This window comes from Blennius ocellaris (assembly GCF_963422515.1).
Source record: "Blennius ocellaris genome assembly, chromosome: 13".
In the NCBI taxonomy this organism is placed as follows: Eukaryota; Metazoa; Chordata; class Actinopteri; order Blenniiformes; family Blenniidae; genus Blennius; species Blennius ocellaris.
Genome location: NC_137662.1, coordinates 2,909,347 through 2,936,480, shown reverse-complemented (window position 1 = coordinate 2,936,480; position 27,134 = coordinate 2,909,347). Strand labels below are relative to the sequence as shown.

The 27,134-nt window shown below is 43.2% G+C and overlaps 1 protein-coding gene across 1 annotated transcript in view; it reads left to right on the top strand.

Moving 5' to 3' along the window:
• Window positions 1–27,134, top strand: part of LOC308138288 (attractin-like protein 1) — a gene marked incomplete at its 5' end in the record, with an annotated part of 332,365 nt that overhangs the window by 70,747 nt on the left and 234,484 nt on the right. The window contains 5 exons of the mRNA XM_080507370.1: window positions 1,284–1,400; window positions 2,045–2,177; window positions 10,810–10,997; window positions 14,703–14,916; window positions 15,439–15,630. Coding sequence (XP_080363496.1) covers window positions 1,284–1,400; window positions 2,045–2,177; window positions 10,810–10,997; window positions 14,703–14,916; window positions 15,439–15,630 — 844 coding nt within the window. The remainder of the gene's footprint in view (window positions 1–1,283; window positions 1,401–2,044; window positions 2,178–10,809; window positions 10,998–14,702; window positions 14,917–15,438; window positions 15,631–27,134) is intronic.

Genomic DNA, 27,134 nt, shown 5'->3' with positions numbered 1-27,134 from the left:
AAAAATATAATAAATAAATAGATTAAAATAAAAAGGTGGAATAAGGAGTGGGGGAGGTGTGGGGGAGTTTGCCCTCTCCCCCTCTCATCCTCCCATACCTGCCTGGTGGTGCCCCTCCTTCTCTCTGGACATTAGGGCGATATATATATATATATATATATATATATATATATATATATATATATATATATATATATATATATATAGTATTATATTTCTTATTATTTCATTTCATTACATTTGTGTGTAGACCCTTCACGGTTCATTTATTTATCTTTATCTGGATTGTTTTCTTCCTGTCATCAATTATATTGAAATTTAATTTGATTTAGTTATTTATTTTATTTGATTTAGTTATTTTTTAATTAAATTTTGCTATTTTTTTAGTTGAATATTTTTGTGTGTGTTTTTTTTTTTTTTACTATTTCTTCCTCTCCCACCCCTTCCAGTTATTTTGTGCGCGCACACACACACACACACACACACACACACACACACACACACACACACACACACACACACACACACACACACACACACACACACACACACACACACTTTAGCAAAGTTAAACAAATAAATAAATGCATTCACCAGCCAATAAAATTTTTCTGTAAATGTGATGGTAGCCCCGCATTATGTAATAACGTAATACATTTTCACCTCATTATGTAATAACACCATATTTTGTAATAACTTACAACAGTTGTTACAAAATCGGGATGTTTCACTTTCTTTTTTCTTTTTTTTTTAAAGAAAATGTAATAATTTGGTCCATTATGTAATACATTTTGTCCTTCATCTGTAGACATGGCAGAAATTAAGATTCCTTTGAGCTGACCAATTGTATGTCACTGTTTGTTTTTGCTCACGTCCCGCCAACACAACAAGCTAGAATGCAGGATCTATATCAGGTTGTACTTTTAAATCAGCTGCTGGAAGAGTTTTAAAGTTAGAAGTCGACCAGTATTTCCACCAGCCTTTTTTTTCTTGACGAAATGAACCCAGACTGGAAAGCATCACCGAGTGCATTTAATCATTTAATCTGCATTTTCTTAGTTAGTTATTACAAAATGTGGCAACATTTCTTAGAAAATGTGTTCAAGAACTTTATTACAAAATGCGGCGTTATTACATAATAAGTTGAACATTTATTATACTATGTGGTGCGACTGTGATTAAAGTGGCATTTAACCCTGTTTATGGCACTTTAGAAAAAACACTTTAGTGTGTGTGTGTGTGTGTGTGTGTGTGTGTGTGTGTGTGTGTGTGTGTGTGTGTAGCTGACTCTGGAGCTGGCCCAGCAGCATGGCGGCGCTCTGTCTCTGTCTCCGCCTCCGTCCATGTTGTCTGAGCATCAGCTGAGCTTGTGGAAGCACGGAGCCCGGAGGAGAGGACATGTGTGTAGTATTACTGTATTATTACTGTATTATTACTGTATTATTACTGTATTATTACTGTTACTCGTCCCGTCCAGGTCAAACACCTCTCAGGAAAACCTCCCTAACCCTAGCCCCTTTCGCTATTTAAAGAAATAATGAAAATAAAATAGTGAAGCCTCGAGTGACAGAACCATTAAAAAAAACAACAACGTAAAAACAGCTTTATAGTGGAACAAATAGTGAAAGTTGTAGCGAAAATGATATAAGCTAGTGGAAATATTGATCAAAAAACAGATCTGGATTAACTGAAAGAGAATCGACACGCTAGGTTAGTTAACTTCTTCTAGTCCACGATGTGCAAACTCATTTTAAGACCCTGTCCCCTTAACTCAGAGAAAAGTTTGCATCCATTTTGCATATCCACGGCAACATTCCGAAAAACTTAATCTGTTTCCACGGCAACAACGGGAACGCCGAAAAAGCCCTGCATGTGTATCTTTAGACCTAGTTAATAAAATAATGAAAGATTATCTTCACGTGAACTTCGTGTGTGTGTGTGTGTGTGTGTGTGTGTGTGTGTGTGTGTGTGTGTGTGTGTGTGTGTGTGTGTGTGTGTGTGTGTGTGTGTGTGTGTGTGTGTGTGTGTGTGTGTGTGTGTTCAGGCGGTGACGGAGCCGTCCAGGTGTAAGCGCAGGGAGGAGCAGGAGTGTTTCAGGCTGGCGAACTGCAGGAGCTGCTCCCTGAACGCCGACTGTCAGTGGGACCCGCAGCAGCAGGAGTGTCAGGCGCTGCCCGGTGAGGAGACACACACACACACACACACACACACACACACACACACACACACACACACACACACACACACACACACACACACACACACACACACACACACACACACACACACACACGCTGATGGAACTCAGACGCCGGTGCGTTACGTTGTGGTTCGGTGCAGTTTGAGTTTTGGTTTTACAAAAAGTACGTCATGCTGATTGTGCGGGTGTAGCGGGTATAGTGGGTGTAGCAGGTGTAGCAGGTGTAGCGGGTGTGGTGGGTGTAGCCGGTGTAGTGGGTGTAGCAGGTGTAGTGGGTGTAGCAGGTGTAGAGGGTGTAGTGGGTGTAGCGGGTGTATTGAGTGTAGCGGGTGTAGCAGGTGTAGCAGGTGTAGTGGGTGTCGTGGGTGTAGCGGTTGTAGTGGGTGTAGCAGGTGTAGTGGGTGTAATGAGTGTAGCAGGTGTAGCGGGTGTAGTGGGTGTAATGAGTGTAGCAGGTGTAATGAGTGTAGCGGGCGTAGTGGGTGTAGCAGGTGTAGCGGGTGTGGCAGGTGTAGCGGGTGTAGCGGGTGTAATGAGTGTAGCAGGTGTAATGAGTGTAGCAGGTGTAGTGGGTGTAGCGGTTGTAGTGGGTGTAGCGGGTGTAATGAGTGTAGCAGGTGTAGCAGGTGTAGCGGGTGTAGTGGGTGTAGCGGGTGTGGCAGGTGTAGCGGGTGTAGCGGGTGTAATGAGTGTAGCGGGTGTAGTGGGTGTAGCAGGTGTCGTGAGTGTAGTGGGTGTAGCGGGTGTAGCGGGTGGTGCTGGGACGACTTTATCCTCCGGTCAGAGTAGAGACGGACAGCGGGAACGGCTTCATCCTCTTTCACGGAGTCAAACGGTCGGCAGACAGAATTACTGATCCACTGGCGGGATAAACCATGAATACATCTCTCGTTGATATTATGCAGGACGAATACAGAATGTAGAACTAGAATGTAGAATGTCAAATGTAGAATGTAGAACACAGTATATAGAATGTCGAATTTAGAACGTAGAACGTAGAATGTCGGATTTAGAATGTACAATGTAGAACATAGAATGTCGAATGTTGAACATAGAATTTAGAACATAGATTGATGAACGTAGAATGTCGAATGTAGAGCGTAGAATGTATGCTGAATGGTTTTCTGTAACAAATAAACAACATACAGATAAGTAAATGGTAATAATACTCAATAAACCAGCATTAAATCCTCTAACGCCACACATGATTAGCATTCACTTCATTCACGACTGAGCTAAATCAACGCAGGGCTGTTCATGAATACATTATTGAATAACTCACTCCTTCACCAACACAATCCACGAACTTCGTCTTAATGTAAAGAGAAAAAAAAAAGGAAGAAAAGGAAAACGTGTTCACTCAGACATGATACTGGGACCCCATGGCCTGGTTGGGCTGTCCAAAAATAATGCCTGACTGAAAATCACATACTTCAGCTGAAGACATAACAAAGTTAACAGTGAATTTGTAGCGGTTGTTACTGGAGGGGGGTGACGGAGGCTCAGGTGGAGGAAGCAGCCAGGAAACAGAGTTTAAACCAAGGAGTTATTCAAACTAAAAAAATAAAACTGGGCTGAAACTGGACGTATCAGGAGCCGGCTGAACGATTACGGTCCCATGGGGAGGGGAGTGAGGAGCCCAGGAAAATAGTGCTTCTCAACCTCCACCACCTCCACCTGGTGACCACAGCTGCTCCCAATCCACATAATTGCTGAGGCGCCCCCCCCCCCCCTCCCCTCTCCGAGCACAAGCGCCTGAAACATGCAGCAGAGGAGAGGGAAACACTCCTGCAGCACTCTGACCCTCCTGGAGGCTGCAGGGGAGCAGGGCGCGACAACGGGACGGCTAACAAAATGTTTATATCTCCTCCGCCGTAGGAATCTTCTGTTGTTGTTTACACACTCCGCTTTGTGCACACTGGTTGCTTTGTTCACTCCCCCCCCCCCCCCCCCCCCCCCCCACACACTTTGGTCCCAAGACGCGGCGACTGTTGCGTAATGACGTCACACACCTGCGTCGTTCAGAATCCTGCCGACATTTTAACTGGACGCTCACATTCTGTGCAGTGGAAATGAGGATTAACATGTTTATTGTGGTGTAAGCGGGGCCTTATGTATCAGAATAAAGTGGCACAAACCACTAGATGTCACCGTACGACAACTGAAAGTGGCAGTGTTTTGTTATTGAAGTAAAAAAATAATGCGACATGTAACGAGTAAGATTTCAGCGCGTGACAGAAACTGTTACCGTAATAAAGAAATCAAAGTGGGTTCAAATCTGGAGGAAAAACCAAATTCACTGAAGGTTCTGGAAAAACAAACATCTATGGAGGAACAATAAACACTATTATTCACCAAGCGTGTTATTTTCCTCTTCGCGGCACATTTTCTGCCACATTTTGTGACTTGTAGTCCAGGAAGTACGGTAATCGGGGACAAGCGTAACAAAGTAGCCCGAAGAGGCCGACAGTTTTCAAACTTCAGATTCAGAATCCAGTTATTCACTTTCTGGTTTGTTTGTTTGTTTGTTTGTTTGTTTGTTGCAGGAGATTCAGGCCGCATGCTGACTCTCATGTAAACAATCTCACGCATGCAGACATGCATGCATAAACCGTCCAACCGGATGTCACATAGATCCAGATACATTATTAAGACTCTGGCAGACTTTTCCCAAGCTGTTCCACAACTCTTGTTTTATTTAGGATGCCGATGCGCAGCGTTTTAGTTTTTTTTTAAACGGTTCTGTATATTTATTCTCCTTGTAGATTTCTAGGTTGATGCATATTACACAACCCAATAAAAAGTTACATGCCTTACTGAGTTCATTCGAGAATCGTGGGACTGTTTGAGCTTTGGCAGCTATTTTATGTCAAAGAAATTTTATATTATTCTAGTTATACAATATTTAAAATCTCTAATAGCTGATTTCACAGTGTGTTAAGTGTATTTAGTGTTATTTTCTTCCCCCGCCAGCATTTACCTGTATGTGTCTTCAGTTTCTACCAGAATTGTTGTACTAATGCCTGGTATAGAAAGAAAAATCTTGTTGATTTAAAAAGTAACTCTTTTAAGCTGTTTTATCCATTTCAGCTATTTTACCTTTTCAGGTCATTTTTAGCCAGGAGATACTGTAGAACTCGTTTTGAAGATTAATCTGGTGTGCAAATGAAATAGAAATCTAGTTCAGAATCATTTTTTTTTAATCTACATAAAACTAGGTGAAAGCTGTCCGGAGCCTCTACAGTGAGCCACTGAAGAGCCACATGTGGCTCCACAGCGGTGGGTTGAAACTACAAGTACACGGTTCCTCAGCCCATTAGTAGAATTGTACCTGCTCGACGTGTCTCAACTTAAATTTTAACATATAGCCGGGGACACTGAAAGACTGAGTGGAAAGAGTGTTGGAAGGTTTAACACAGTTTATGCAACTTTTAATACTCTTAAATTAAACACTGGCCATTTATTCATCTGCTAAAGTGATCAAACAAGAATAAATGGGACCAAATGCACACGTGCGCAAATACCAGCAGGAATTGACGTGTTTGGTTGTGTGTGAGTGTAAATCAAGTCCTGTGTTTATCACACACAACAAGTACACATAGTATAATGTGCAGTGAAATGCTTTGAGTACATGTTCTGCACGGAAACAACAGTTTTTATAGGATAAAGGAATTAAAAATATTACATTTAGAACACAAATTTAGAAAATATCACACTATATTACAATATTATTATTATTATTATTATTATTATTAATAATAAGAATAAGAATAAGAATTAATAATAAAAGCAATTGAGCTACACAAAAGATACAAAGAGTCAAAAACAGTAGTTTCTTCAGTCTTTGGGACACTACATTAAATGTAAACAATATTGATTGCAATGATTTGCAAATCTCAAAAACAAACATGAATTTATTCACAATGGAACTAAATGGACAACTGAGACGTTTTAGGACGACATAAGAGAAACACTCGGATGGCAGCAGCGCATCTGGAGCACACTCTGTGAAAAGTGGATTCCTTCCACCCAACCAAACAGATCATAATGCCGTTGCATTGAGTGTTCTTCCCTCATGCATGTAGTGAGGCCGTAGCGCTTCACCTCCTCAGAGCACTTCACATGAAAACCGTCACATCCTCCACGTTTTCTCTCAAACAACACCACCGGATCGCCGCCGTTAACAGCCAAACTCCGAGCAGCTCGAGCCGACGGCTATGCGCTAAACGTTGGCGGGCTCAGGTTGGTCCTCCAGCCAAGGAGAGCCTGGAAACACTGGTAATGGTCCTCCTGCCCCCCGCAGCAAGGCAGCACGTATGGAGTCCATGCTAATCCTGTCTGGGAGCAGAAACATGCAGGCGTGTGTTCGTATTCGTGTTAAAGGGAATTCAGTGTGGCTGCTAATTTGTTTTGGGCACCGGGATGGGGGAATTGAACCGCCAACCTTGAGACTGAGGCACCGTTACCATGGAGACAGAACAGACGGGAAACAACTCTAATGTCACAACAGAGCAGGAGGGGCAACTTTTGCACTGAAACGTCACTTCAGTGATGTCATTCAGTGATGTCGTGATGTTCTGTCGGAACTGACATCCTTTTAAAAATGTTCCCACGTAACCGCTAACTTTTTGGAAAGTAAAAATGCAAATGCGACGCATTTTCACTTGAAAGGGTGTCGCGTTAACGGGTCCAAAGTCACATTTATTTTCCATGTCCAGATGGAACTGTTGATGACAGCTGCGGCTTTATGTGTTGTATTGATATTGTAGCAGTTTTCTGTTGTCGGACACTGACATCTAGTGGCCCCTGGCGGTATTTACTAACAAAACAGAAAGAAAGAAAAAAAGTGTAACTTCTGTATGGTAATTGGAGGCTGTTGTTACGGTTAATTATTCAGAGTTAGCTAACATGTTTATCTCCTCCTATTTTTGGTCAATCTATATATTTCCACTCTCCTCCTCCTCCTCCTCCTCTTGTGCGACTTATTTGGTCTTTCTCCTTGTGTCGGTCGATTATTGTTTGCTTGCAGGGAGGGAAAAAAACCCCCCAAGAAGAGAGCAGGTATTTGTTCTTCTCTTCAGCAGCGTGAGAGGCTGATGGAAGCCATTATGGGTCGGCGAATGTAATCAGACCGACGGACCAAAATAAACGGCGGTGCTCAGCGGAGGCAGGATGACTTTTCCCTCCTTTCATCCTTTCATCCTTTCACGGCGGCTAATTGAACAGCCCCCTCCGCCGTTACAGTCCCCCTCCGTGCCCCCCCCTTACCCCCCCCCCCGGATGGTTCATGCGCGGCCTCCGTCCACTCGGCCTTTTTTTAAATTTTATTTTACTTTTTCCCTCCCGGGGATTCGAGTTAGTCTGATGACAAGACGAGGAAGAGTCTCCACCCTGGATGAGAGGTTTATCCTCCACCTCCTCTTGCTCTGGCTCTTTTCCTCCTTCATTTTCCTTATTTATCTCCTTCCTCCTCTTCCTCTTCGTTCACCTTCTCGTCATCCGCCTCCATATTATTTGTTCTTCCTCTCCTTCAGCACATTTTCTTCTTTTTCCTGCTTCACTTTTGGTCTCTTTGCTCTCTTGGCTTTCTTTTCTCTTCCTCCTCCCTCGCTCTCCTCCACCTTCTCTTCTTTCTTATCCTTCCCTTATTTTCCTCATCTATTTTCTTTCTGTTCCTCTTCCTCTTCATTCTCTTGCTCCTCATCCTCCCTGTTCTTTGTTCTTCTCTTCATTGTTTTCCTTCCCATTACTCCTCCCCTTCTCTTGTTCCTTTTTTCCTCCCTCTCCTGTTCCTCCTTGTCCTCCTCATCTGCCCTTTTCCTCTTCTTCCCTCTCATTGTTCTTCCTCCTTCTTCTGCTCACCTCCTCCTGTTTTTCTCCTCCTTCACTTTTCTTATTTCTCCTCCTTTCCTCTTCCTCCCCTCCCTCTGTTCTGCTTGCCATCCTTCTCCCTGGTCTTTTTATTAACCTCATTATTTACCCTCTTCCTCCTCCTAATTTTTCATCTTCTCTTCTTTCTGCTTCTTCCTCTTCTCCTCCTCCCCTCCCTTTTCTTTTGTTAGTGTATTTATCCTTCTCCATGATATTTCTTTCTTCGCCTCCTTCACTTTCCTGACCTCACTTTCCTTTCCGACAACCAGGAAGTGGGCGTGTTTTTTTTTTTGCGAGCAGCCAATCAGGTGACGGAGACAGCTCGGAAGGATTTTTCTTCGCGTGTTTGATCGTCCACACAGTCTGATCAAACTCATCAATTCCAGCTCCTGTCGACTTTCCTTCCCTGATTAATTCAACCCGCTTGTTTTTTAGTTTATTTATTTATTTATCTTTTCTTTCTGTTTGCCGGCTGCACAACAAATCTCCCCCCGGGCGTAATAAAGTTCCCCTGGGCCTGGATGTGCCGCCTCCTCTCACACACTCGTAAATCACCGGCCTTTGGACTCTCATGAAGCACATTTTTTTGACACTTAGCAGGACTCGTGCTTCTCGCTCTCATCAGCAACACCAAATAAATGTCCAGGAGTCTGACTGCTGCACCTTTACTTCCCTCACTTTCAGATATTTCACAAATATAAGGATAGAAACGACTTTATTTAATATCACTGAGGCGAAAGAGATGAAAAGCTGCTTTTAAAAAATGTAAACAAGATGGGGATATTCAGCTCGTGTGTGTTTTACATGAGTTTATCTCCACAGTAAATCGAGGTCATAATCGCCATAATCAATATTTCCGGCATGTTTGCGCACCGGCCAGCATCCTAACGTGATAACATTTTTCTAGGAAAGCTGTGGCGTCTTCCTACGTTACTCTCTGTGTTCGTGCTCCAGAACCGAGCCGGTGGAAAAGTCGAAAGCAACTGTTGAGGCTTTTATCGTAAATATATGAATAGTTTTGTCGTTCTGTATGTCCAGATGCTCATCTGCAAAAAGCTACTGGTGGTGTAGTGATCTAGGTGCTAACATGGTGTTAGCATGCTAACGTGTTATTAGCATGCTAACACGCTAACGGCGTTTCAACATGCTACGTTGTGTGATGAAGTTGATTTCTGGTGCTTGTCTGCATTTTTACGCAAAGTGCAGATGCAAAACATCTGTTGTGTTTAGGAGGTTGTTTACAGGACAGCCTTGATAGGAGCCACAGAAAATGCTGCCTTTTGAAAGCTGCTCCCAGAGTGGAGGTTTCTGGAAATGTGCTGACTCATATCCAGTCCACACGTGCGAAAGCAATGTTTTTTTCCATCTGTCATTCTTGTACATATGTCTGGCCAATAGGTGGCGCTGTAACGCTGAAACAGAAATACACCAGAAATGCAGAGATATACAGATCTTAGATATTGATCTTCTTCATGAGTATAAGACCTTACAAGATCTGGGTATCTCATATCCTAGCATTACATCTAATGTTAGTCATGTTGAGTTTTATGTTTGGGCAAGTCCAGGATAGGTGTGTGTGTGGTCTACATCCAACAACCCACATGATCTCCGGCACTGCTGCTGGGTTGACATCACTCCCCTCTTGAGTTTAGGAGGAATAAATTATCAATGAATTCTTCCGGTTATATTAAATCTGGTGGACGTGCGCTGTGTTTTACACTTAACAAGCCTTTCTTCTTCGATGATGTGTTCTCCAAGCTTATTTCCCCGTTTCTCTTGAGAGTGATGAACTGTTTCTGGCTGATATTAAACCTTCGTACAGAGCTGAAATTACTCTTGCCTTTTTTCCCCCTCATATGCTTTCTGAAATATCTCTATTATTTAATTTGTTGTATCAGTTCTTATCTTCTTTTCAAAGTCGTCTCTAATATGGTATCGATCCTGTTCCCCGTAGTTTATAAAAAGCTCTGCAACTTCAGTCATCGTGCACATCGTGCGTTACGCCTTTATCATGAGTACCAGGTAGAAATGGAACCTCTCCTCCCCCCAAAAAACCTTTTGAAAATGCTTTTTCTTTGAATACGTAAAAAAAAATGGATATGGAAAATCAATGTGTTTTCAGTCCGTGTACCTTCCGGCCATTTGATTTTCATTTTGATGTCGGAGAACGAAAACCGGGAAACCATCCGATTCTCGTTTTACGATTTGATATTTATTTAAACTGCAGCAGCCGGATAAACATCGAAACCAAACTGGCGGCCTGAAGGGGGCAGCAACACAATGCACCGTTGTTTACTCTCCCATCAAACGAAGAAGACTCTCGACTTGAACTCAAACTTGAAATAAAGAATCACGGTTGTATTTTATTTCCTGATATTTGCTCAAGAAACGTATGTCAGGAAACGGGAAACGACACGATTTCCGTTTTTCAATTTTCAAGTTTAAAGCGAAAAACGAGGAACACGGATTGTTTTCACTTGAAACTTTGTTGTTCAAACGGCCCAGAATCATCTGCTGATTCCACGTCAAATCAATGTGATGTTATTTAGCACCGGGATCGTTTCACCACAGCTTTGTTGGATTTATTGGATTTGACACAAACCTCCATCCGTACACCTCTGATGAAAATGTTTCCTGACCGACCCAACGCCGCCGCCGCAGCATGTCTTCCTCTCTGCCGACGCAGAACAGACGTCGATTGTGCCGCAGTAACCGGCCGGTACGTTGTGTGTGTGCAGGCCAGCTGTGCGGGGAGGGATGGCACCACGTGGGCGAGGCCTGCCTGAGGATCAACTCCAGCAGGGAGAGCTACGATAACGCCCAGCACTACTGCAAAAACCTCGGGGGGAACATCGCCTCCCTGCTCACAGACAAGCAGGTCCATTTTGTTCTGGAGGAGCTGCAGAAGTATGAGCTGCAAGACAAGGTGGGTCGGCGTCATAAATAAAAGAAACGGCAGCGAGGACACCCGCCCGATGGTCACTGTTTTTCCTCCCTGCTGGAGGCGAGACAGAGGTTTTGATTCAGGACACGACGTCCACCAAGTGTTTCAATTCAAAGAAGAAAAAGTTGTGAGAAGACATACTAGTTCCAGGCTGTGGGGAAACGATGTGAGCTGCAAGAAAATATTTCTACTGAAGGAGTTCTTTTCCACAGCTTCTAAGTTTTAAGATTGAACTTGTTTTTTTTGGTTTTGTTTTAAAAACAATGTCCATTTCCACTAAAATGGCAGAAAACACTGAAAACGATGTCGTTACCATGTTGGGCCACTAGTGGCTGCTGTTTGTTTTTGTAATGAAACCACACACACATGCATGCAGAGAACAATACGTTGTTAACATTAACAATGAGAGTACATGGTAGCACTGGGCGATTTGGACTAAAACATTTTTTAATTTATGCTTTCTTTAAAGAAAAATTTGAGTTTCGATTCAATTAAAAAAAATCTTTCTCTCAATGCACTTAAAAATGAGTACAGCCATCAGACAGCCAATTTGACATTTGGCAGAAGCCTGTTTTATTCGGAACGTGTCACTAAATTTAATACGGATACATACGTTCACCATATGTTTTCACACGTCTTAAAAAAATGCCTGCCCTTCTCTTGCCACTCTATAAATACTTTATAGATCCACGCCTGTATGAATTATATTAAGAAGTGACTTGTCAAGAAATACAAGTATGCTCAGTACTACCTGAGACCACTAGATGTCACTGTTTGACAACTGGAATCAATCACAGCTAAAGCTAAAGGTTCATTACACACCCATTTCAGTAAATAGAAGGAAACCACACGCAAAGATGATGGTGATCCCACAACATTGTCGTCATGAAAACTTTGTCCCATTTTCATAATTTTAAAATGTTTAAACTTCTGCAAATTTGGACAGTTTTAAGTTTTTCTCAAGGCTGCATTTATTTGCGACCATCAAAACCTTCAATAAAAGAGAAGTCATCCATAACATGCAGCCAGAACCCACATGGTAAACATCTTGATCTGTAATTCATCATTAGAAAATCAGAATTGTCCAACAGGAATTTGTCAGATTATAAAAAAATCAACACACAGAAGCAGAAACTTTTGAAAAAAAAAAAAAAAAAACAACAACCAAAAAACAAAAACCCGATTTCCTATTTCTTTGATGAGCTTGAATCTTATTTTGACAACCTGAGACCAAGAAGAACTCCGTCAATAATCACTAACAGACTCTCCAAGGCTCCTGGACCTCAATCTGGGAAACACCACAATCATATATATATACTTTATCAGCTATAAATTACAATGAATAGACAACACAAGCATGGAAAAGTCTGAAATTCTCCTTGAATTTCGGATCATTACAATTAAATCTACAATAATTAAAACTTAAAAAGTGTAGTTAATAATGAATCATTTCCAGATCCACATGTGACGGCAGTATTCACGTAGATGGGCTCTGATTAAACAGCTGACTCTTAGTCTCCCGTTGTACTATAAAATACCCTCCTGTGGATTAATATGGACAAACGGACTGATCACAGGAATTTATTTTCCCGACACGACAACCATGACGCCAGTTCTGATTTATTGACGACGCCAGACGACGCGTTACCTTAACGCCGTGAATTTAAAGTCGCTTATTATTATTGTTATTATCAGAACGTGTGGAGCGGAGACCGTAAAGCCCAAGTTACTTAGTAGGAGAGCGTCGCAAAGGATAACCGGTAAAGGAAGCCGACGGAGCTTCGTTCCATAACTCAGATTATTAGATTGTGACTGTAAAGTCTGAAATCAAAGATCAGGTTTTTTTTTCCCCCAGAGGAATGAAACATTTTCCATCAGAGCGTCCAGACGTGAGCAGAACCGCTGGCAGCCGAACGTGTTTACTTCTTTTTATCGGCTCTCACACAGATTGAAATTTCCTCTCGTAAATGTTTGTGGCCGAAGTTTCAGCGATGAACTTTATTGTGTTTGACCACACAGGTGGAAGATAAAGAGCAGCAGTTAAACATGCCCCTCCTTGTTTTTGTGCTCACTGGTGAAGGTTCTCGTATTGCTGGAGGAGGGTTGGGGGTGAAATTCTCCAAAGACGATTTTTGTTTTTTTCTCTTGATTTCTGAGAAGAATCCGATTGAAAACACTGAAATAAAAAGACAAATTGCACAAAAAAAAGCAAACAATTTACGTGAAAAGTTGTGTAAACTGGGCCTTTAAGTCATCAATTAACCTCAAATCCATGTTCTTGAGAGAGAGAGAGCAGAGAACCAACAATTTTACAGGATCAACATGCAAAATCAGCACATTATCTTCTACTTATTGTGTAATAGTTGCATTAATTTCTACAAATGTTTAAACTTTAAAATGAAAAAAAACTGTATATGCACAGTTTAGTGTATTGTATCTTTCATTATTTGTATTTATTTTTCTTCCGTTCTACAATAAAGATTATGTATTAAATGCAGCCTCACAGCGAGGTGGGAGTTCAAACCACAGCTCTACAGACCTCATTAAATAAATTACTCTTGTTTTGTTAGAAAATAATCCAAACGTTCCCTGAACTTGGCTTCTGTCATTGACATTGGCACTCTGCCTCTTGTTTACAGTCATTTCAAGCAGGTTTGACTGAGAATCTTCGTCGTCGTTTTTCTCCTCTGTGTTTCTAGGACAATGTCTTTTTCAACATGTGAGCTGCATACAATTACAGCCTTTTTTATCTCCAGTCTAAAAATAAGAAACACACAACCAAAGTCTCCGGGGTTCACTGTGTTTATTACAGCTGTAAAAACCTTTGAGCTTGACTCATTAGATTTTCTCCTCTTGTTTTCAGTTAAGATCGTATCACATAAATTAGAAGCTTTAACTGTGTTTCTATGATTTTTCCACCTCTTAAAGGAAGCTGTCCATCTGTATCTAGTTTACTCTGACATTGTAAAAGATATTTTTAAATCCTTGTCTTAGATTCACAGCTGCGAGAACCTAACACTTTCAACCTGAGGGTTTTTTTTTCTTCAAATGCAGTTTGTTTTTTCTCCCCAGTGGTTGTAGTTTCTGATCTATTTTATTTGAATTGACTCAATATTTAATTAATTGAATATATCCTAATCATTTTATTGTGTTAATTTTTGAATTTATTCATTTATTCATTCATTTTACTTATTTATATATGGAACCGTTTATTTTCGTGTTCTGCCTGCTGGTTACGCTTTTTAAACAATTTTATTTGATATTTAATTTATTGTCTATATTTTGATTATTTTATATATATACATATATATAGATAGATCTATAAATAAGTACAACTTTTCCACAATAATATCAGTATCCAGGTCTTAAGTTTTGTGAAGTTATGTAAAATTTTTGCGTTTTCAAGCAGATTTAATATTCTTTGATCAAATTGTAAAGTCTGATGTTTAACATTTTTTTTAACAAGTGGTGAATATCTGATTGATGACATGGATTGAAAACATGATAGAAATTGTGAATATTGAGTGAACTGAGATGACGTCACCAGAAAATAAACTATAACATGTTTTCATGGCTTTAAAAAATGATGTCGAGGAAATGTCAGTCTGATCAGGTGTGTGTGTGTGTGTGTGTGTGTGTGTGTGTGTGTGTGTGTGTGTGTGTGTGTGTGTGTGTGTGTTGCTGCAGGGCTTGTCCCCCTGGGTGGGCCTGAGGAAGATCAACGTGTCGTACTGGGGGTGGGAGGACTTGTCCCCCTTCACCAACAGCAGCCTGCGCTGGGCCCCCGGAGAACCCAGCGACTCGGGGTTCTGCGCCTACCTGGACGGAGCGCAGGTGAACGGCCTGAGAGCAAACCCCTGCACCGCCAACACCCACGGACTCATCTGTGAGAAACCTGCAGGTACGACAACGGAGGGAGGGAGGAACCGATATGGGCGGAGGAAATCGAAGGGGAGAGAGACAGAAACCAAAGAGAAACAGATGGAAAAGGGAAAGGACAGACACGAAGGAAGGCAGGAGAGACGGAAATATAAAGGAGAGTGCCAAAGGGAAAAAGATGGATATGTGAAAGGACGGAGACGGAAATAAAGGAGAGACATGAAAATGAAGGAGGGAAGGAGAGACAGAAATATGTAGGAGAGTGACAGAAACAGGGGAAGGGAAAGGACAGACTGAAATAAAGGAGAGGAATGGAAGGAAGGAGAAACAAAAATGAGCAAAGAGATAGAAAGGAAGACAAAACCGTGAGACGGAAGCACAGACGAGTAGAAAGAGGAGAGGAGAGTGACAGAAACACAAGATGAAAGGAAAGCGAGTAAGTCTGAGGAATGAGGAAAGTGTCTCGTCGTCTCCTGGGATGGTTAGTGCTCCACGGCAACGGGAGGACGTTTCAGCCACTCAGCACGGTCGTGTCTTTCTCCAGGCAGTCCTCAGAGTCCCAGCGCCCGTCCCTGCAAGACGCCGTGCGCCGGGCGCTCCGGCTGCTCCAACTGCACCAGCCAGGCCATGGAGTGCATGTGGTGCAGCAGCACGCAGCGCTGCATCGACTCCTCCGCCTACGTCGTCTCCTTCCCCTACGGCCAGTGTCTGGAGTGGCAGACGCAGGACTGCAGCGGTGAGACCTCGCGGCTTCTCCTTTGACCTCTGGCCTCTAGGCCCCGCCCCCCTTCCCCTTAGTCACCGTCGCCAAGTCTCTTGCTTGGTGAGCTCGCGACGTCGCCGGCGGCGGCCGGCGTCGGCGTTTATCTGGTAAGGTCGGGTGTAAGGCGGCTCTCCGCCGCCGGGCGGTATGTGAGGCGTGTCGTACGACCGCGGCGTGAAAAAGGTGGGATGCGCTATACAGCGCTATGCTACAGGGGGCGCCAAACCCATGGAAGAAAATATATAAGTAGATTATTTTTTTGTTCGATATCAACGAGCCCTACAATTTATCACATGTCACAATGTAATATTTAATAGTCTGCAGTGTATTAGAATGCAGTGTAGTGAGAGATAGATAGATAGATAGATAGATAGATAGATAGATAGATAGATAGATAGATAGATAGATAGATAGATAGATAGATAGATAGATAGATAGATAGATAGATAGATAGATAGATAGCGATTATTGAATTAGCGATGCGACCGGAGTGCGACGCTCAGACGGAGAGTCATTATAGACTCCTATCGATCCCTTTTTTTAACGGCAGTCATGGCTGCCTCTCGACATCTCACTCACACACACACACACACACACACACACACACACACACACACACACACACACACACACACACACACACACACACACACACACACACACACACACACACACTCCTGTAGCCACAGGGCAGAAAATCGATCACACAACTGATCCGGTATGAAGTCCTGGCCGCTGCTTCTTAACATTCCTCTCATATTAAACGTCTCCCGGGGGAACGCAGTGTTTTCTACCTCCACTATTACCTCTTATTATGTATTTTTACTTTATAAATTCTCAGCTCTGTCACCTATGTTTTTTTTCCCCCCTCTTATTTGAAGTGCTTGGTTATTATTTAACACTTCAACAATTTATTACTTTGAAAGTGTTTTTTAAGTATTTAACCGAGGCCAAACTATCCCTGTTTCTGTCGTTTGTTTGACAGTCACTTTGTTCTCCCTGCTGGAGTCGGAGGAACCAAGTCGTCGGGATTATTCTGGCTGTTGATTGTTATTCTCTCCTGACGCCAGCAGTCTGAGTGCAGATAGCGTTTCTGCAAACTGTTAGCAAGCCAAGAGTGTCCTCCCGTCTTTCATTTTACCTTTCCATGCAATGCCCCCCCCCCCCCCCCCCCCCCCCACCCACCCATCACCCTTTTCCGTTTATTATTCATATCTCAGTTTGGTGGCAGAAGGTGTGTGGGAGGCTTTTCTTCTGACACTTTTTTAACTTTTGTTGCTTAAAAGTGCAGCTTAAAATGTGAAATATGACATTTTTTTTAACGCTTTATATGCTCACATGGCGAACTGTCTGCATTTTTCAGTACGTCGATAAAAATGTCATCGCTCCGCACGTGTCGTTCTGCTTCACTCTTCTGTTTTTACGGATTATGGCTGCTTGGTGGTGATGTAGTGGGTTAATACACCCCCCCTTCTTCTTCTTTGGTGAATTGTTTACTCAATATCAGGAGTGTCACGCATATAAATGGTGAGGCTGTCGGAGACTATCCTTCCCTCCATCCTTCCATCCCCCCGTCCATCCATCCATATGCATGTCCTCTGTTCTGGCCTGCTGGAGGACACCCAGTAGAACATGGGTGCAGGGAGAACATGCATGCTTAAAAGTACCAATAAAATAAATTTACATTGGTGGTTGCGATGTGACAATATCCTTAAAAAAAGAAGTTCAAAGGGTATGAATACTTTGGCAAAAGCACCGTGATGGCCTGGCTCAATGGCACTTTGGAGCAGTGCTTAGCGTTCAGTCTACACGTCTCGCTACCAGAAGGTCTTGGGTTCAAGCGCCGGCCATTCGTGGGACTTTGAAAGGTTATTTGGGAACTCTATATTGCTCATGGGTGTGTGTGATGGTCATGGGTGTGTGTGATGGTCCATCTCTGGTTTGTACCTGGCCATCTGGCGTGTGATGACGAGTTGGTCTTCATCAGGTGGCGGCCTGACAGATCTATCACCGGCCGCCCGGTGGTCTCTCGCACATCTGGGATTCCGTCCTCCAGAGATCACCGGTAGTCGTTTCAAAAAGAATCTAGAATACATGTCTAAGAACGACAAAGCCAATAGAATTCAGTTTTCCATCTCTGTGTTTGGACTGGTGATCCACTCGGTAGGCACCGAGCCTTCACTCAGAGTCAACCGGGATCAACTCCCGAACAGGATGAAGGAGTAGAGCACAGGGAAGACCGGGTGGTCCGGAGGTCCGGTCCCTCTGGCCCGCTGAACTACAATGAGTTCAACACCACTGCTTTCAATGACCTGTCAAGAGTATAACCTGCCTTTCACCAGACGGAGACGCTCATTGGATGGTGAGACGGGAGGATGGACGACCTGCAGGCCGCAGATGAAGGGATCTTTGCTTTGGTTCTTTTCTCCCAAAGAAACCATCCCTGTTGTCAAGAGCTTGGACATGTTTCTTCCCCTCCCCGGTTGATCTGCCTCCCGTCTCATGTCGGCTGGAGGCCCATGACGCACTCTTGAAGTAATTCCCCTCAATGTAGCACCAGATGTGGAGTTTGGAAGTTTGCGGAGCTGCTTTGTCGGCAAAGTGGAATTCTTCCGTCCCAGTGTGACCGCGCTGTGCTATATTTTCTCTGACAACAGATCCTCGCGCCGTCTCATGTGAAAGACTCAGCCTTTGCAGTCGTTCCCTGGAGGCTCACACCTCGATGCTTTTAGCGTCATTTCCTTGAAGACCTCACACCTGCAAGTAGACGGAGGAACGCTGGCAGCTGCCGGTGTCTGTGGATCGAACATTTCATCAAGTTTGTTTTTAACGATCAGTCTTCTGCTCTCAAGTCTCTTTTTTTTTTTTTTTAAAGATTCTTCTTTTTTAAGCAACAGTGTCAAGCAACCAATGGAAGGCATCAATCGTGCAACATCGGTCACTCTTTCATCCTGGTAGTTATTATTCAATGTAAACAAGCAATAATTAACAAACGCCACATCCACCTCCAGTGATTCATGGTGGGAAAGTTGCAGCTCCGCTTCATCCAAACTCCTCACCTTCTCCTGAAGTCTACAGTCCACCGCCCTGTGAAGAAAAGCTCATTACAGCCACTTGTGCTAACAATCTCAAGACCCGTCATTCATCATGGTGGGTAAGGCCGGGAATGTCGGCGGACCAGGCGTCCAGCTCAGTCCTCTCCTCACCACAACAGTCCTCTACAGCGATGCTAATATTATTCTTACTGCCATCAATCGATCCCCATCCCTCGTGACTTGATACGGAAAGTTTTGACTCTTCCACCTGGGAAAGGTTTGAAATGATTACATTCAGAACAGTCCCACGTTATGCGGCTGAGACTTTCTCCATGGCATGGATGTATGTTTAGTCTGGACCGGGATTGTTAGTTTTATTCTATTACAAGTCGTCACTTTACTGTCATCCTCCCAGTGGCCACTAGGAGCACTGCAGGACACTTATCTGCCTGCCTGTGTCAGCGCCTGTGGCTGCCTGCAGCACCAGCTCCCTCGTATTATTAGATTTCAAACATAATAAGTGAAATTAAAACTTAACATGCTCAAAGAGCCACGCTGAAACCAGTTTGACACGTTTTTTAAAACTGTTCATATCACCGACCTCACAAGATTTGCCTCCGCTTCACTCAGTTGAGACTTCAGGTAGTAAATGAGCCTGCTGAGAGGCTAAATGCTAAATGCTAGCCGCCAGAGTACATTTATTTAAGCAGCATTGAAAAGTCGGATGTAGTTGCTGAAGGTTGTGATCAAATACTTGAAATGGCTCTTAGTAAACACAAAATCGTCTTTTTCTATTTAAACCAGACGACTCGCTGTCGATAAATTATTTCTTTTAGTAGGCGGATAACTTAGTAGATACATCTGCCGGATTTATGGGTGTGATAGTTAATTTTAGAATGTGATAGTTAATTTTGGTCTGGCATGAATCCAGCAGTGTTTTCTGCTCCTTTGGCCTCGTCTGTCCTGTGAGACTCAACATGGAGAAACTCAACTCTCCCACATCCGACACAATGCTTTGTTGGAGTTGAGTGATTCATTGTATTTTATTTACAGTGCAAATTAGCATCGCGTGATCCCAGACTAAATAGCCACTGGATGAATAAACTTGTCTCGAGTGAAATGCAAACAAACTGCACAAGCCGAGTCCTGTTTGAAAATTAACAAACGGCATCGACGTGTGTATTTTCTCAAACGTCGTATGAATATACATGTACGACCAGCTGCTGCAACACACCGTTTGGAGTGCTTCTGGATGCCAGCGATGAAAGCTGAAGGAGCTGATGTTTCTGCTGCAGCCAGAGTCAATAAGGGCTCCGCAGAGACGTTCCTGCTGACTTGGATGGGCCGCCGTCCAACGTATACAGAAACCAAGCGCATGCATATATACGCTGGATTCGTCAGCACATTTCTGGTCGACTGCACATTGAAACCTGCGCCAACATTTACAAACACTTCTAAATAAATACGCGACGGACAAACAGGTAGCTAAAGCAACATGGCAGCATAATAACATTGGTTTGTATTAAGGAGACGCTGCAGGTGTTATTGAGCCTTTCCTGAACACAACAATGGGAAACAAGTATCAAGGGCCTGGAAAACCAGTGGACGTTCATCTCTTGGTAGAATTAACCTCAATAGGCCACATTGTGCATTCATGAGTGGGAACTGGGAAAGTTCCATTATCAAGGTGGGCTACTCTTCTCTTTGGGGAAATAAAAGACTTGAAGGAGCTGCACCATGCTCATTGGCTCATCCTGGAGGACCAGGGGTCACTCTTTGTCTATTCTCTGGCCTTCCTCCTGTTCTGCATGTCTGAACCTGCCAGGAGGACAAGACTCCAGCCGATGTAGTTCGTAGGATCATGGGTCAAACTGCCCCACCCATGTAAAGTGCCGATACCTTCAGGACATGGTTATGAGGTTATGAGAATCAACAACTCCACCATAACTATGGATAACAAAGCCCTTGAAGATGTACCTTCCTTCGATTTCTTCTGATGTTGCCTCTGAAAAAGAGGTTTATGTAAGATTTGATCAAATTAGATTTGCTTTTTGCTTGCCAAGACTGATATGGAGATCCGGAAACTCAAGCCTAAAAACCAAACTGATGATCTTCAATACCAACATCAAAGTTCCAGGCTAACAAAAAACCCATCACAGAAAGGGTCTCGGTGTTTGTTAGCCAGTGCTTGCAGTCCATCATTGGGATCCAATGGCTTTTGGTAATCCATAATGAAGATCTAGTGGGGATTACCAAACAGAAGGAGGTGGAGGTGGATCGGACACATGCTCAGGAACCCAAAGAACCAAGGCATGACAAGACAAGACTATCCTGGAATCGGCAAAACAAGAGAAACAAAGCCGCCCCAAAGTGAGCTGGAAGCGATCAGTGGAACAGGAACTGGGGCAAACTGGAGTTACATAACTTAGTTTGAAATGTAGAAGTGCAGCATAAAGGTAATGTCACATTCATTGAATCAGGTCAACTGGATTTGGTCATAATTGTTCGAAGATGTCTCGCTTCTTGTCCAATTAACTTCATCAGTTCATGCATGTTGACTCGCGCTCACGTATTTGAACTCTTTGAGTTTTCCAGACAAGGTTTCACATGTTGATGGATCAGCGTTCTTGTCTCATTGAACCATTGGGTCCCAGGAGGGTTCAAAGAAGTTCTCCTGTCATTGACCATGACCCTTTGAAACTGCATTAGAGAATTTGTTCGACAGAGAACAAAGAACAATGTTGTAGATGGGGGAGAGACGGTGGCATATACCTCTTCTTTTGTTCAATTTAACACAAATGATTCAATTACCATTATCAAAAGAGAGCGAGAGAGGTTGAGGCCACCATCAGCCGTTTACAACATTGTTCTTTCTTCTCTGCTAAACAAATTCACTAATCCAGTTTCAAAGGGTCATGGTTGATCACACAGCCCAAGAGATTAAATAACTGAGCTTCCCACCTTTCAACTAGACAAACGAACAGCACAAACTAAAGAAGTCACTCGGATAAATGCCTTCCAAAGCAAATAACGCAGTCCAGTTGAAATGATTCAATTCCTCCGAGAAGCTGACGGATGAGAATATGCATCGATGCAATGAAGTCATTGACTTTACAAGCATGAATTCCACCCGTGTGCTACTCGGTGCTTCATCTGCAGCCTCTTGTCATATAAACACACTCAACTCTGAATTTTCCAACCACTTTGAAAGATAATACCGCTCACAGCTCTGTAGTTTAGTTGAAGAATGTGTTTATTGTTGAGCCGCCGCGCGAAGGCGAAGCGCACGCTCTACAGGCGCGCCAAGCCGGCAGCGGGTGGAGAGCCGTCGCCCAGCCAGCGCTGGACGACCGCAGGCTCTTTTTGTTGCAACACCTCCACTCCACGTCCCCGAAGGAGGCCGGCGTGCGAGACGAAGGGCTCGCCATCAAAGCGGGGTTACATCACCGGCGAATCAAAGATCTGTCAGCGGCAGAATTGACTACGTGCTGGATCTGGGAGAGTCTCCGCGGCGTCACGAGGGGGAAGCAGAAAGCAATAACAACGGAAGGTGTACCTGCCCTGATTCACTCGCTGAGCCCCGCGGAGGAGCCGGCGTCCACCGGAGAGAACGCTGATGAAACCATCCGTCCCAGTTCCCGGAAACGACGCTGCCAAAAGGCGCCGGCGGTCACGACGAGATCCGAGCTTTCTGCCGCGATAAAGCCGGGACTCATCCGACATGGACGGAAGCATTCCAGGACAACGCGGCGTGTGTCGTCTGGTATCGCTCATGGAACTGAACTATAGATGCCTTTTCAGTCAGAACGGTTTTTACCTTCGAGCACAAAAACTATGTGGCAAGATGAACGTTGACCTGCACTGTTCTGGGAGAAAACTTTCATACGTGCGTCGAGCAGGTTCAATCTAAAATACAGTATCATTTAGCAACTTTGCATAAACAAACACCAGCCTATTATTTGGATATGCATGTTGACCTCCAAACTAGATTTATTTGAGCTCTGAAATGTAGAAAAACTGTGGGGGCGGGGGGAGTAGAGGAATCTGTAAGAATTTAAAGGAACTGTTTAATTGTTAATATTCAAATTAGATGGAGCTTTGAAATAACCAAAGTTTAATATTTCCATCTTGAATGTAGCACAATTAGAGTGACAGAGAAAAAAAAAAACCTCCTTGTGAAATACTTAAAATTTGGATTTAGATGAGCCAAAGAATGAATTAGTTGAATAGGGAACAGCTGTATAGCGCTTTTTTGGGGGGACATTTCACTGTGTTGTCCACCAGAACATTTCATTTAAATTAGTTTTATGTTGATATAATTGTCATTTTTAGTAGTAATTGTTTGGTTTTGTGAAAATCACGTATACTCAACAAAGAAAAACCTTAAAATTAAAACCACTATAATTATAATTATAATTATGCCACTAATTGACTTCCGATTGGGCCGTATGTGGCCCATGAACTGAAATGGGTGTGACACCCCTGACCCCGAGTCTCATATCGCCTCACTATTCAAGCTGAAGAAAATATTTCACACTGACACTTGTATGAGCAAAGACGGCCCTTTACGGATTCATAATTTGTAATCTGCACAGTAACTACAAAATATTTCTGAAATGTAAAAAAAACCCAAAGAAAAAGTAGAGCTATATATAAATAAAATTTCAGGTTTTTATCTTGCAAATTTGATAGAAAGGGAATAACTTGAACATTTCCCTCTACAACACAGCATGATTGAAATTCCAAGTCGACGAATCTTAAAATAATAAAGCAAAACGCTTGACATTTGTACGCGAATCTTAGGGCCGCCATTTACGCATCATTTACACACATTTGAATATGATATCGACAGAAAAACGGCACAAAAAGGGTTGAAAACGATGTGTTTTTCATGTTCAAGTCAATGCAGTTTATTTTGTCCACCTCCGTGCAGCGTATGCGTGGTTGAAACGCTTTATAAAAACAACAACATTCTCTGAGAGCAGCACAACCCAGTGGAGCATTTTGTAAGGAAAGAAAACAATAAGTGGTGCAGAATCACATCAATACTCATTATGATACTAGAGTCCAGCAGCGGCAGGATTTGAGGAAAAATTCAATTTCCACCGTTTCCACGGAGAAGGAGTCGGGAGTGTTTTCAAAAAGTTGTGTTTTCCGTGGCTCTGCTGTGATGTAAACCGACGCCCAAAACGCAGCATGACGCTTTCAGGTTGGACCTGAACGCGTCATGCCATCGGGGCCTGAATGAACGAATGAACGTCAACGATTTCCTTGAAGATTAAAAGATCTTGTAATCATGCTTGAGAACAAAACTCAAGCGAATGACATAAATGACCTTATATGTGCTGGGGCTTTTTCTTGATCCTCTTTATCTTCGACGCCGCTGCAGCTAAAGCACAGATATGTGCTCTTCTTCTTCTTCTTCTATGCCTTTGCTTTGCACACTGTTTGTTTTGTGGAGCGCCCACACAAAGAGGTCCGACGACGGTTCTTGTTGCTGCAGCTGATATTTGTTTTGCGGCGCAGAGGAATGGCCTTATTTTCTCTGAGGCAATCTTCACAAGACGTGTGTGATTGTGTGTGTGTGTGTGTGTGTGTGTGTGTGTGTGTGTGTCAGCCGTCTCGTAGCTTCTGGAGCGAAGGGGAAGGCGGCTTATGGCTCCTTCACTTGATGTATTATGTATGGAGGCTCACTGATCTGTGCTCCCGCTACCGGCTCCAGCTATGCTAACTGTCAGGCCGCGTTGGAAGCAAATGGATGGCGCCAGACGCAGCCAGACGACGCGCGCTACCCAGGGACGCCGCGGCGTGATGAACGCCACGCGGCACCGGGATGATTGTTGCTGAGAGAATTTTTGATAAGATGTAAATCCCCGCAGCGGGAGCGAGACGTCGTTTTCCTCGCCGCCTTCGACAAGCGATTGCCCCGACTTCCTTGCGAACATTCGTCATCCGTTTGAGGCCGGGCTTCCTCCGGGTTGTTTCTGTCAGCGACGACGACTGAAACCCCGGTTCCAGCGGAGACGTGCATATTGGAAAGGTGACGGGGAAATAAGAACACAAATAGCTCTGTCTGTGGTTGGAGTCGTATTTCACTTCCAGCCGACGTGGAGGAAACGCGGCGTCCCACTCTTCCTCGTCGACGGGACTTTAAAGGCGCTCGGTCTCCGAGGGACTTGAAAAAAAGTTTGAGAGCGAGTGATGTTCTGTTGTGACGTTTGAGATGCAAACCCATGTCCTCTTGGGTTTGACCTACTTATTCTACATTTATCTGCGTGAGCTTGACAGAAACCCCCCCGAAAAGACCAAGAAATGACAACATTGTGTCCGTACTCTGGAAAACACCAAAAAAAAGGAAGATTTCTCGTCGTCCTTTCATCTTCTAGAAGTTTTAGTTGCAGAACGAATCCAACATTTGGGGAAAAGGGAAGGTTAGACCCTGGGAAAGTGAGCGGTCAGTTCACACGCGGCTATAATTTCACTTCTGGACGTAACAAGCAGAAGAAATCAACTTTGTTGTGAGAACATGGAAACTCCAAGCTGAGAGGGAAACAGTGTAAGTTCGCCTGCAGGCTGGACATGTAGACAGAAACAGTGAACTTATGTTGAATATTCTGAAACAGCTACGGTACTGAGTCTGATACTGCACAGGGTACTCGTATTCTGAAAGGAGTACTACACGACATCATCTGTCACCAACATCAATTCTTTAATCGGCTCAAATTAACAGAACAAGCTGTAGAAAAACTAAATGATTAAAATAAATTTAAAAAAAAAGCTCAAATAAGTAAAATGGTTTTAGAAAAGTATAATAAAATAAGTAGAAAGCTATCACAACCAAAATAATAATAAAAAAAGGCTAAACCCAGTGGAAACAGCTGAATTTTAAAAAGTTGAAAATTATTAAAAATAAAATACATAAATTGGTAAAACAGCCTCAAAGAGGCTAAAATAATTTAAAGTAACTAGATTAAAGTGAAATGGCCAAAATGGTAAATATAGGAAAAGAACATTTTTGAAAAATGCTCTATCCACTGGAAAAGGGTGGAAATGATTGAAAATAAGTAAAAAAAGAAAGGATTGAATAGCTAAAAATACTACAACAGACGAAATAGCTCAAATGACTATAAAGGATGGAAAAAAAGCACAGAAGCTGAAGTATTGTTGCTAAAAATGGTTTCAATAAAATTGTCAAGACAAACCACGATCGAACTAAAAAAGTACGTATATCTGAAATTTCAGAAATAAATTAAAAACACAGACAGTATGTGGATACTTTAAAACTACATGTACAGGTTTATGAAGAATGGACTTTTTTTTTGTCTCCAGATGAGTTTTATTTCGTGAAAAACTGTTTTTAATCTTTTCTTCCTAAAACGTTTGGACCTTTATAGCCGGTGTTGGAAAAATACAAAGCACCTTGCTTTTCGACATTAACGAAGCCCCGCCCAGGAAGGAAACCACTGAACAGGTTGATTTGCAGCCACTCACAGGACTCTTCCTCATCCCTCTGCTTTCTCTGCAGGACTGTGTTCATAGTGCTAATTTATCAACCTGATTAAAGCTGATGTGACGCTTCAACATTTTCCTTCTTCTTCCCGCTGATTCCCACGGAGCTCGTCTGAGAAGTACATCAGTCCAAAGATCAGCCGTCCTGCTTGTCCAGCTCAACTGATCTTCCTCGAGGACCAAAGAGTTAGCCGGTGGTCGACACCTTCGTCTGTTTTGAATCGCGTGTTTGCTTCTATTTTTTTCATTTTTGTATTCATGAAATAATGTTTTCTTGCCGCCTCGCGGGAGAAATAATCCAGGCGGCAGCGTTCAGAAGGACACCTCGTCTGAGAACAGCCTGCAGCTACTATCATGTAATAGCGAGAGGTTCTGCTAAATCTTTGGTGCTGTTAACTAAAACTAAAGCCTTGGAGAGCCCTGCAGGCACACACACACACACACACACACACACACACACACACACACACACACACACACACCTCATCCTCGTCTACCTCCACTGCACCAGGCAATAACCCCTCTTAATTCTTTCCATGTGGAACACAGATGAAGCCCGATAATTGGAAATGCTATTAAAAATAGTAAAAAGGCTGGGGCGTGCGGAGCACAGCAGGTAAATTATATTATCCACACAAACCCGCTCTTATGTAAGTGAACATCTGAGGACTGCGCTGTCCAAGCTGGAATGAGTCTCTGGCTCTGGAGGCCGTCCTCTGCTCCCCCGTTTCATCTGATTTGGAACATTTCGGCCGGTTTCCAACGTATTTCATCGGTTTACTCTTCACTTCACGTCAGGCTGCAAATGAAGTGTCCGCATGTGTTTGAGGAGGTTTTGGAGTTTTTTTTGGCGCGTTTGGATACGTAAAGAGGCTCCCGGAGACATTTCTGCTCTCAGATTAAAGACAAAGCGTCTCGATTACAGCACTGGTA